General features: G+C 37.0%; 1 protein-coding gene across 1 annotated transcript; it reads left to right on the top strand.

The window, feature by feature from the left end:
- Window positions 1-10,883: 10,883 nt before the first annotated feature.
- LOC101120067 (olfactory receptor 9K2-like) lies at window positions 10,884-11,825 on the top strand. The gene has a single exon (XM_004006622.3). The coding sequence runs from the start codon at window positions 10,884-10,886 to the stop codon at window positions 11,823-11,825; it is 942 nt and encodes a 313-aa protein (XP_004006671.1).
- Window positions 11,826-12,185: the final 360 nt, after the last annotated feature.

The following is a 12,185-nucleotide window of genomic DNA, read 5'->3' as shown; positions in this document are numbered from 1 at the left end:
GCCACAGGACTGGAAAAGGTCAGTTTTCATTCCAATTCCAAAGAAAGGCAATGCCAAAGAATGCTCAATCTACTGCACAATTGCAATCATCTCACACGCTAGTAAAGTAATGCTCAAAATTCTCCAAGCCAGGCTTCAGCAATACGTGAACCGTGAACTTCCAGATGTTCAAAAGGCAGAGGAACCAGAGATCAAATTGCCAACATCCTCTGGATCATGGAAAAAGCAAGAGAGTTCTAGGAAAACATCTATTTCTGTTGTATTGACTATGCCGAAGCCTTTGACTGTGTGGATCACAATAAACTGTGGAAAATTCTGAAAGAGATGGGAATACCAGACAACCTGACCTGCCTCTTGAGAAACCTGTATGCAGGTTAGGAGGCAACAGTTAGAACTGGACATGGAACAACAGACTGGTTCCAAATAGGAAAAGGAGTACATCAAGGCTGTATATTGTCACCCTTCTTATTTAACTTATATGCAGAGTACATCATGAGAAACGCTGGGCTGGAAGAAGCACAAGATGAAACCAAGATTGCTTGGAGAAATATCAATAACTTCAGGTATGCAGATGACACCACACTTATGGCAGAAAGTGAAGAAGAACTAAGAAGCCTCTGGATGAAAGTAAAAGAGGAGAGTGAAAAAGTTGGCTTAAAGCTCAACATTCAGAAAATGAAGATCATGGCATTGGGTCCCATCACTTCATGGGGAGTAGATGGGGAAACAGTAAAAACAGTGTCAGACTTTATTTTTTTGGGCTCCAAAATCACTGCAGATGGTGACTGCAGCCATGAAATTAAAAGATGCTTACTCCTTGGAAGAAAAGTTACGACCAACATAGATAGCATATTCAAAAGCAGAGACATTACTTTGCCCACAAAGTTCCGTCTCTTCAAGGCTATGGTTTTTCCTGTGGTCATGTATGGATGTGAGAGTTGGACTGTGAAAAAAACTGAGCACCAAATAATTGATGCTTTTAAACTGTGGTGTTGGAGAAGACTCTTGAGAGTCCCTTGGACTGCAAGGAGATCCAACCAGTCCATTCTGAAGGAGATCAGCCCTGGGATTTCTTTTGGAAGGAATGATGCTGAAGCTGAAAGTCCAGTACTTTGGCCACCTCATGCGAAGAGCTGACTCATTGGAAAAGACTCTGATGCTGGGAGGGATTGAGGGCAGGAGGAAACGGGGATGACAGAGGATGAGATGGCTGGATGGCATCACTGACTCAATGGACGTGAGTCTGGGTGAACTCTGGGAGTTGGTGATGGACAGGGAGGCCTGGCACGCTGCGATTCATGGAGTCGCACAGAGTCAGACATGACTGAGTGACTGAACTGAAGTGAACTGATGTGTGAGCTTTTCTTGTAGACTAGACATGAGTTATACACCTTTTCTAAGATGATGTTCACTATGGCTTCTTGGGGAGAGCGGTCACAGATCTCAGTGGAGAGAGGATGGTGATATCATAGGATTTCCAAGAGTTGAGACAAGACTAGTTCAGTTCAGTTCAGTTGCTCAGTTGTGTCTAACTCTTTGCACCCCATGAACCACAGCACACCAGGCCTCTCTGTCCATCACCAACTCCCAGAGTTTACCCAAACTCATGTCTGTTGAGTTGATGATGCCATCCAACCATCTCATCCTCTGTTGTCTCCCTCTCCTCGTTCCCTCAACCTTTCCCAGTATCAGGGTCTTTTCAAATGAGTAAATTCTTTGCATCAGGTGGCCAAAGTATTGGAGTTTCAGCTTCAACATCAGTCCTTCCAATGAAGACCCAGGACTGATCTCCTTTAGGATGGACTGGTTGGATCTTCTTGTAGTCCAAGGGACTTTAAAGAGTCTTTTCCAACACAACAGTTCAAAAGCAACAATTTTTGTCAGTGTTTAACTTTCTTTATAGTCCAACTCTCACATCCATACATGACTACTGGAAAAACGATAGCCTTGAGTAGACGGACCTTTGTTGACAAAGTAATGTCTCTGCTTTTTAATATGCTGCCTAGGTTGGTCATAACTTTCCTTCCAAAGAGTAAGTGTCTTTTAATTTCATGGCTGTTGTCACCATCTGCAGTGATTTTGGAGCCCAAAATAATAAAGTCAGCCACTGTGTCCCCACCATTTGCCATGAAGTGATGGGACTGGATGCCATAATCTTAGTTTTCTCAGTGTTGAGCTTTAAGCCAACTTTTTCACTCTCCTCTTTCACTTTAATCAAGAGGCACTTCAGTTCTTTTTCACTTTCTGCCATAAGGGTACTGTCATCTGCATAGCTGAGGTTATTGATATTTCTCCAAGCAATCTTGATTCCAGCTTGTGCTTCTTCCAGCCCAGCATATCTCATGATGTACTCTGCATAGAAGTTAAATAAGTAGGGTGACAATATACAGCCTTGACGTACTCCTTTTCCTATTTGGAACCAGTCTGTTGTTCCATGTCCAGTTCTAACTGTTGCTTCCTGACCTGCATATAGGTTTCTCAAGAGGCAGGTCAGGTGGCCTAGTATTTCCATCTCTTTCAGAATTTTTCATAGTGTATTGTGATCCCCACAGTCATAGGCTTCGGCATAGTCAATACAGCAGAAATAGATGTTTTTCTGGAACTCTCTTGCTTTTCCCATGATCCAGGGGATGTTGGCAATTTGATCTCTGGTTCCTCTGCCTTTTTTAAAACCAGCTTGAACATCTGGAAGTTCACGGTTCATGTATTGCTGAAGCCTGGCTTGGAGAATTTTGAGCATTACTTTACTAGCGTTTGAGATGACTGCAATTGTGCAGTAGTTGGAGCATTCTTTGGCATTGCCTTTCTTTGGGATTGGAATGAAAACTGACCTTTTCCAGTCCTGTGGCCACTTCTGAGTTTTGCAAATGTGCTGGCATATTGAGTGCAGCACTTTCACAGCATCATCTTTCAGGATTTGAACTAGTTCAACTGGAATTCCATCACCTCCACTAGCTTTGTTCGTAGTGATGCTTTCTAAGGCTACTTGACTTCACATTCCAGGATGTCTGGCTCTAGGTGAGTGATCACACCATCGTGATTATCTTGGTCATGAAGATCATTTTTGTACAGTTCTTCTGTGTCTTCTTGCCACCTCTTCTTAATATCTTCTGCTTGTGTTAGGTCCATACCATTTCTGTCCTTTATTGAGCCCATCTTTGCATGAAATTTTCCCTTGGTGTCTCTAATTTTTTCGAAGAGATCTCTAATGTTTCCCATTCTCATCTTTCCCATAATAGTTTCCTCTATTTATTTGCATTGATCACTTTCTTATTTCTCCTTGCCATTCTTTGGAACTCTGCATTCAAATGGGTATATCTTTTCTTTTCTCCTTTACTTTTCACTTCTGTCCTTTTCGGAGGTATTTGTAGGGCCTCATCAGATAGCCATTTTGCTTTTTTGCATTTGTTTTTCTCGGTGATGATCTTTTCCCTGTCTCCTGTACAATGTCATGAACCTCTGTCCATAGTTCATGAGGCACTCTATCAGATCTAGTCCCTTAATTCTATTTCTCACTTCCACTGTATAATCATATGGGATTTGATTTAGGTCATACCTGAATGGTTTAGTGGTTTTCCCACTTTCTTCAATTTCAGTCTGAATTTGGCAATAAAGAGCCACAGTCAGCTCCTGGTCTTGTTTTTACTGACTGTATAGAGCTTCTCCATCTTTGGCTACAAAGAATATAATCAATCTGATTTTGGTGTTGGCCATCTGGTGATGTCCATGTGCAGAGTCTTCTCTTGTGTTGTTGGAAAAGAGTGTTTGCTATGACCAGTGTGTTCTCATGGCAAAATTCTATTAGCCTTTGCCCTGCTTCATTCTGTACTCTGAGGCCAAATTTGCCTGTTACTCCAGGTGCTTCTTGACTTCCTACTTTTGCATTCCAGTCCCCTCTAATGAGAAGGACATCTTTTTGGGTGTTAATTCTAACAGGTCTTGTAGGTCTTCATAGAACAGTTCAACTTCAGCTTCTCCAGCATTAGTGGTTGGGGAATAGACTTGGATTACCGTGATATTGAATGGTTTGAGGCCAGACTAAATAACTAGTAAAAATTTAAAGTAATTATCCTCAGTGAGAGAAACACAAGGAATTGGAAAGCATTCCTGAAAAACTTATAAAAACTCTTAGTGAAATAGTCATTTTTTCCAAGATTTACTTGGCATTTCCCAGGCTCAGTGGGTAAAAATCCACCTGCAATGCAAGAGACAGGAGATGTGGGTTTGATCCCTGGGTTTGGAAGATCCCATGGAGGAGGAAATGACAACCCACTCCAGTATTCTTGCCTGGAAATTGCCTGGCAGGCTAAAATCCATGGGGTTGCAAAGAGTCAGACACAACTGAGAGACTAGTCAAGCAAGCAACCTGGCATGTGAACAATTAGGTAGCTCATCATAGCCCTTACAAGGTGGGTCTAAGTCTACAACTTTCATAAGCTTTTTACACAATTAGTACTTTTTAATTGTAATAGTATTAAATGAATCATATCAATCAAGTAAGAATTTTGTTCTTTCCCTTTCCTGCCCTTCATTATGAAATGTTATGAAACATGCACAAGATGGGAGAGAAGAGTTCTGAGACAAGGAGAGATTAAAGCTTGGTTATATTCTACTACTGCAGGAGTCTTCTCTTCAGCGAACTCTATATATATGTGCTGTGTTATAAATTATGAGAATGGTATTCACCGACTCTTTTGTGAATTTTACCTCATGGTATAATATACTTTGATATGTGGTATTTATCTAGTGTGTACTTTCAGCTAAAATACCCATTACACTAGCGTCCTATACCATTCCTTTATTTTCATCCACAGATGTACATTTACCTATAGGTAATATCATGGCAAGTCCTCCAAGGCAGGTCTAAGTCTGTGACTTTTTTTGAGCTTTTAAAATGATTACTACTTTTAACTGTAATGCTATTAAATGAATAGCATCTTGGGTCAAAGCCATTCCTATTCAAACTCATAAAGCACATATACAAATAAATTTATTTCCCAGAGATACTATGGTTAACATTAATGTTTCTGTATATATCTATATAAACACTATTCTTTACTATTTAAGGGTAGAACCTACAGCATAGGTTTTTAATTCAACTTTGCCTATTTATTAATTTTATTTATTGGTTATATCATTTTTATCATTAGTTTTCTTTTACTTTTCTTTTTTGCATCAGATGTGGTTCAAGTTGCATAATCTCAATATATTTGGGGGGGGGTCTTTAATTACATAAATATTTGATGAATGTCTATGTGCCAGAGATAGTGTTTATGCCATTTCAAAGTCTCCATTTTGTTATTTTATGTTAATTCAGGGTTTTGTTTTGTTTTGTGTTTTTTTGGTCACATCAGATTTCAGTCTTAAATATATAAAACAGAAATATTTTTCTTTTAAAGCTAATGTTATCCTTTCTGTTATCTGAAGATCTTTTTTTGGGTACCTAACATATTCAAGCAGGCATTTACAAATGTGTGCTGCTTAGAAAAACAGACATACTTGAAGAAAGGAATGGTAATGCCCAGTCATAGGAGAACAGTATGGAGATCCCTTAAAAAACTAGGAATAAAACTACCATATGACCCTAGTTTTTAAAGGCATCTCCATACTGTTCTCCATAGTGGCTGTATTAATTTACATCCCCACCAATAGTGCCAGAGACTTCCCTTTTCTTTACACCCTCTCCAGCATTTATTATTTGTAGATTTTTGACGATGGCCATTTTGATTGGTGTGAGGTGATACCTCATTGTAGTTTTAATTTGAATTTCTCTAACAGTGAGCGATGTTCTGCATCTTTTTGTATGTTTATTAGCCATCTCTATGTCTTCTTTGGAGAAATGTCTGTTTAGGTCTTTTGCCCACTTTTTGATTGGGTTGCTCTTCTGCTTGTATATTTTGGAGATTAATCCTTTGTTGGTGGTTTCATTTCCAATTATTTCCTCCCATTCTGAGGGTAGTCTTTTTGTCTTGTTTATAGTTTACTTTGCTGTGCAAAAGTTTGTAAGTTTAATTAGGTCTCATTAGTTTATTGTTTTTATTTCTATTACTCTATGATATCTCTATAACGATAAAATAGTACACAAGAGGTTGAAGCTAGTAGGTAAAATTGTTTTGAAGTTCAAAATATGCAGTTTATATGAAAGTGCTTAGAAAAATGCTTGACATAATTTGAGTTTTCAATAAATTATTTTGTCACAGCTGTTGTTTCAAGTTACTCCAAAAATAATTTTTAGAATAAAAAATACATGAATTCAATGAACTAAAAACAAAAGCGTTTTTTGACTATAAGATTAATAAGATGAAATATGTAAAGCAACTTTCAGTCATATGCCTTAAAAGAAGTATATATCACAAGTAATTAGGCAGTGATATTTCAAGGTGGTAGATTACATCTAGGCGATATCAAATATTGGCAATGGGATTTTTGCAAGAGACGCTCAGTTCAGTTCAGTCACTCAGTCGTGTCCGATTCCTTGCGACCCCGTGAATTGCAGCACACCAGGCCTTCCTGTCCATCACCAACTCCCGGAGTTCACTCAGACTCATGTCAATCGAGTCAGTGATGCCATTCAGCCATCTCATCCTCTGTTGTTCCCTTCTCCTCTTGCCCCCAATCCCTCCCAGCATCAGAGTCTTTTCCAATGAGTCAACTCTTCACATGAGGTGGCCAAAGTACTGGAGTTTCAGCTTTAGTATCATTCCTTCCAAAGAAATCCCAAAGTTGATCTCATTCAGAATGGACTGGTTGGATATCCTTGCAGTCCAAGGGACTTGCAAGAGTCTTCTCCAACACCACAGTTCAAAAGCATCAATTATTTGGTGCTCAGCCTTCTTCACAGTCCAACTCTCACATCCATACATGACCACAGGAAAAACCATAGCCTTGACTAGATGGACCTTTGTTGGCAAAGTAATGTCTCTGGTTTTGAATATGCTATCTAGGTTGCTCATAACTTTTCTTCCAAGGAGTAAGCGTCTTTTAATTTCATGGCTGCAATCACCATCTTCAGTGATTTTGGAGCCCCCCAAAATAAAGTCTGACACTGTTTCCATTGTTGGAATGTGAAGTCAAGTGGGCCTTAGAAAGTATCACTATGAACAAAGCTAGTGAAGGTGATGGAATTCCTGTTGAGCTGTTTCAAATCCTGAAAGATGATGCTGTCAAAGTGCTGCACTCAATATGCCAGCAAATTTGGAAAACTCAGCAGTGGCCACAGGACTGGAAAAGGTCAGCTTTCATTCCAATCCCAAAGAAAGGCAATGCCAAAGAATGCTCAAACTACCGCACAATTGCACTCATCTTACATGCTAGTAAAGTAATGCTCAAAATTCTCCAAGCCAGGCTTCAGCAATACATGAAACGTGAACTTCCAGATGTTCAAGCTGGTTTTAGAAAAGGCAGAGGAACCAGAGATCAAATTGCCAACATCTGCTGGATCAAGGGAAAAAGCAAGGGACACTAGCAAGGTATTATAAAAATAATTCAGTTGCTGCTGAAAGCAGATCCTAATTGAAAATAAGGACATTGCATCCAGAGATGAGAAGAGTATGCGACAATAATGCATTTGCCTAGTTACATTTTAAAAGGATGATATTTAGAGGGTCAAACAAAGATACTGAGTATTGATTCAGGAGAAGAATTTTGGAAAGAAGCTCTGATAGTCAAGTGAGTAGAACTTTGCTACAGAGAAGTAAACTTTAAAGAAAAAACTTTCTAATAAGAAGTCTTGTCCAAAATAACTTAGTCCCAAGAGTATTCTATAAGTGAAGAAATCACTCTGAGTGTTCCTTGTGTAGTCCTCATGGGATGGTTCTGGAGTTTGTCCTTGTTACAAAATTATAATTGACTGATTTTTCAGTCCCCTCTCAGAGGGACTTCTTCCTCCAAAATTCTGAAAAACTTTCTGCTGCAATTCTCTGAAATAGTTTCATGGGACTGGAAAAAGCTTTGACTACCATGGATTCTGGCTGCTACTATTTGTGTAGCTCATCAGGGACCAGGGAGTCTAGTTGCTTGTCTTAAATTTCCATTTTGCTCCCATCTTCACTCTAAGGCCTGTGAAGCATGTCAGTATGGAGGCAAGAGATTTTCATGCAGTTTGATTTCATAGATTCATTGTCACCTATTTCAATTTTGGTAGCAAAATATCCATACTTATCTAAGAGAACTAAAGAGAGTCCTAGTCCATCATCTTCACTCAGTGTTCATGAAGACAGATACAGGTTTTCAAACAAGACTGTATTAAAGAAAGAGCAAACTTTAATAATAGGTAATGGAAAATTTTGGACCTATAGGCAATACCACTAATGAAGAACATGGTCATGCCATGCTTAAGAGGGTTGTCATTTTACTGGGGAGTAAACAATACTTGAGATTAATTTTGATATTGTCTTTGAGAGTTTTTATTTTTCAATTACATCTTTTTTCCTAGACTGAAATAAAAAGAATTTGGATCTGTGCAGTTTTACATGACAAAGTTTACAAGATAGAAATATACATTCAGGTAAGAATAATTATAGAAAAAGCATGCCTATTTTAGTCACATAATAAGGCATACAAGAACATTTTCTATATGATTAAAATATATTTTTCTTGAATTTCAAAATATGCCATGAGTGAAAGATTATCAAGATGAAAGTGAACCTTGATAATTCATATTCCAATGCTTGAAGGAAGATCATGGTTAAATCAGACTGGTGGTATGATAACTGATATTTAAAATATATTACTAATGATGTGTATTCTATTATCTTTTTATCTCGTTGCATTTCTTAGAATCCAAAATTATAAAAATCCTCTATTTTCTCTAATTTGATTATTTCTAGCCTATTATGAGCTCTTTATAATTCTTCTATGAATAGAGGTGAATCTTTTCATAGTCCATATCCTATAATTTTGTACAAAGGTGATATATATGATATTACTCTACTCTATTATCCTAGGTTAGGTTATCCTTGAAATATTAATATATTACTTTTATTGATATAGCATCAAAAATGTAACATTTGACTTGGCCTAAGAACAAAGTTTCTTCTCTTTCTCCATCTTCTACTCCTTCTTCTTCCTCTTTGCCTCCTTTTTAAACAGGAGCAAAGTGTAAGATTTATTAATCATGTGACTCTTTGCAGAAAGAAGTTATATGTAAAATAATTTTAGAATGTTTCAAAGGTACTTTTCTGAGTCCTTTTTTTGACTGCAAACCAACACATGGTGACCTATGCTTGAAAATGTTCCATTCAGCTTTATGTCTTAAAAGAGTCATTCTATTAGTTCTAAAATAAAATATAACCATCTTCATGAATGTTAACCTTTAAACTTAATTTAATTTGTTATGTCATAGCCTATTAAAACCAAATTAAAATTATTTGAATGGGTTTCACACATGTAGTTTGGCAGTAGAGTGAGGCTAGTGACTGAGAATACTATTATTTTGTTCAGCCATTTACCCATGAATTAATTTCATGGCTTTTTTTTTGGCCATGCACCGTGTGGCTTGTGGGATCTTAGTTCTCCAACCAGGGATCAAACTTGGGCCCTTGGCAATGAAAGCATGGACTCTTAACCACTGGACCACCAGGGAATTCCCTTTTTTTTTTTTTTTTTGAGAAAGTTATTGGGAAAAGCAACAAATGAAAGAAGCAGAGAAAGTCATGAAGGTTTCAGGATCCAGGGAATTTTTTGTGGACCATAAAAAACACAAAATAAAAGCTCTTACAATTGAGGGAATCTTGAGATTCAAAATGAAACTCAGCATATTTTCTAAGGTTTTGATCGTTAGTATACATTCATTTTAATTTTGGTAAAAATATTTTGTGGATCATTTGCTGGCTTTTATTATTCATACCAGTCTTCGAAAGGATAAATGACAGTTGGTTTAGGTATCATCAAGAAGAAAAGATGTGTAAGGTTATCCTTAATTGCTAGACAACTTAATTGACAATGAGTGCATTGTTTCATAGAAAAATAATAGAAATATTTAAAATGAACAAAAATTGTCTTGATTGTTTAACAGGTCACCCAAATTCAAATAAGTTAATTTGGATGCTTCCAGGAAATTAATACTTTCGTTCTCAAAACTACTGAGTTCTAACCATCATATTATGAGTTCAGTAAAATTTGCTATTTAATATATTCTCTTACAGATTAACATTTTTGATTGGTTCTTTCTCTCATTTGGAAAAGTTTGAGATGAAGTGAATGTCTTGACAGATTTATATAGAGAAAACCAGTGTCAATAAACTTCACAGGATAAAAAATATAAAGGTATCATTCACATTTTACTTTCTCACTTAAATAAAATTAGACTAGTTCCAGAAGTTGAAGACTGATTTTATTTTAAAAGATCTCAAAGTAAGGCAATTTAGTTCTTTAGTAATGTACTTGCAATTGTAAGAGCTCTTTTGTGTAGAAAGTTCATATTATCTTGGAATGTACTTTTAGCTTCTTTTCCTTCATTTATCTTTTATTACTGAATTGAAGCAAAGTATTACATGTAAAAGTGAATATTTAATGATAAAATATATGGAAGTATCTTTTTCTTAGTACAAGCTTATCAAATTTTAGAATTTTGAAATCACAGATGACATCTCACAAAATATCTCATTTGATAAACTCTGTTGTGTTGAAATTAACACTAGACTTGATTTCAAAATATTTCATCTTGAGTCTAAATTCCATTTTTAACCAGCTGTGTTACCTCAGGCAACTCAAACTCTCTCTCATATTTCTTTTGCCATATGTGTAAGCTTAATTAGAATAATGGATATGAAAATATTATGTCAATTATAAAGTATTTTTAGATGCAAAGAGTTATTTGTGATATTAGCTAAAGAGTAGAAACTTTGCTGACTTTCTCTTATGCCTTTAAGCAGAAGTTTGCCATGGGTGACAAGGGAGGAGACAACCATTCAGAAGTGACTGACTTCATTCTTGTAGGCATCAGGGTCCGTCCAGAGTTCCACAGTCTCCTTTTCCTACTTTTCCTGATTGTTTATTGGATGGTCCTTCTGGGGAACCTTAGCATGATTGGCATCATTGTGACTGATCCCCGGCTGAACACACCAATGTATTTCTTCCTAGGCAATCTCTCCATCATTGACCTCTCCTACTCCACTGTTATTGTACCCAAAGCCATGGTCAACATCCTGTCTCAGAAAAAGACCATATCCTTTGCAGGTTGTGTGGCTCAGCTGTTTCTTTATGCACTTTTCATGGTAACAGAGGCCTTTGTCTTAGCAGCCATGGCTTATGACCGCTTCATTGCCATCTGCAACCCGCTTCTCTATACTGTCCGCATGTCAAGAAGTCTCTGTATCCAGCTGGTGGCTGGTTCTTATCTCTGTGGCTGGGTCAGTTCCATCCTTCAAATCAGTGTAACATTTTCAATGTCTTTCTGTGCCTCTCGAGTTATCGATCACTTCTACTGTGATTCAAACCCAATTGAGAAGATCTCCTGTTCCAATGTCTTTATGAATAAGATGGTGTCACTTAGTTTGGCTATTCTTATTATTTTGCCCACGATAGTTGTTATCGTAGTCTCTTACATGTATATTGTGTCCACAGTTTTAAAGATCCGCTCCAGTGAAGGAAGGAAGAAAGCCTTCTCCACTTGCAGCTCTCACCTGGGGGTTGTAAGTTTGCTTTATGGGACTGTCTCCTTTGTGTATCTCACACCACCAAGTAACCCAGAACTTCGTAAAGTGGCTTCAGTATGTTACATTTTATTCACGCCTATGCTGAACCCTTTAATCTACTCTCTAAGAAATAAGGATGTTAAAGATGCCATGAGAAAAGTTGTATGGAAGACAAAAGTTTTACTCTAAATATGCTTCCACTTTTACTTTTTCTTGCATCCTTTGATTTTGTTCTCCAAATCTACTAGACTTATGCATTTAATGCTCAAGTTGTTTCTCAAGCCAAAGCAAAATCAAAAACCTTAAAGTTTTATTCAACAGCATTAATAATATCCTATAAATATTCTACAAATTCACTTTTTTACTATTTACTTTTCACTTTTCCACAAGGCAATGTTAAATCTGAAAGTTTTGGACAGCCATGAAAATTTATTGTATTTCTACAAAGAGATATATTTTTCACTCTCCAGGCAATAATAAATATGTAAACAGAGAAGAATAAAATATTATTGTTTCTCTTCCAAGCATACCTAAGTAAAATTTAGAAAA

Source organism: Ovis aries, chromosome 3, assembly GCF_016772045.2.
Source record: "Ovis aries strain OAR_USU_Benz2616 breed Rambouillet chromosome 3, ARS-UI_Ramb_v3.0, whole genome shotgun sequence".
In the NCBI taxonomy this organism is placed as follows: domain Eukaryota; kingdom Metazoa; phylum Chordata; class Mammalia; order Artiodactyla; family Bovidae; genus Ovis; species Ovis aries.
Note: the sequence above shows the minus strand (reverse complement) of the source record. Positions and strands in the feature narration are given on the sequence as shown.

Coding starts and splice junctions, on each gene's coding strand:
- LOC101120067 (XM_004006622.3), top strand. CDS start 10,884: ATGGGTGACAAGGGAGGAGACAACCATTCAGAAGTGACTGACTTCATT.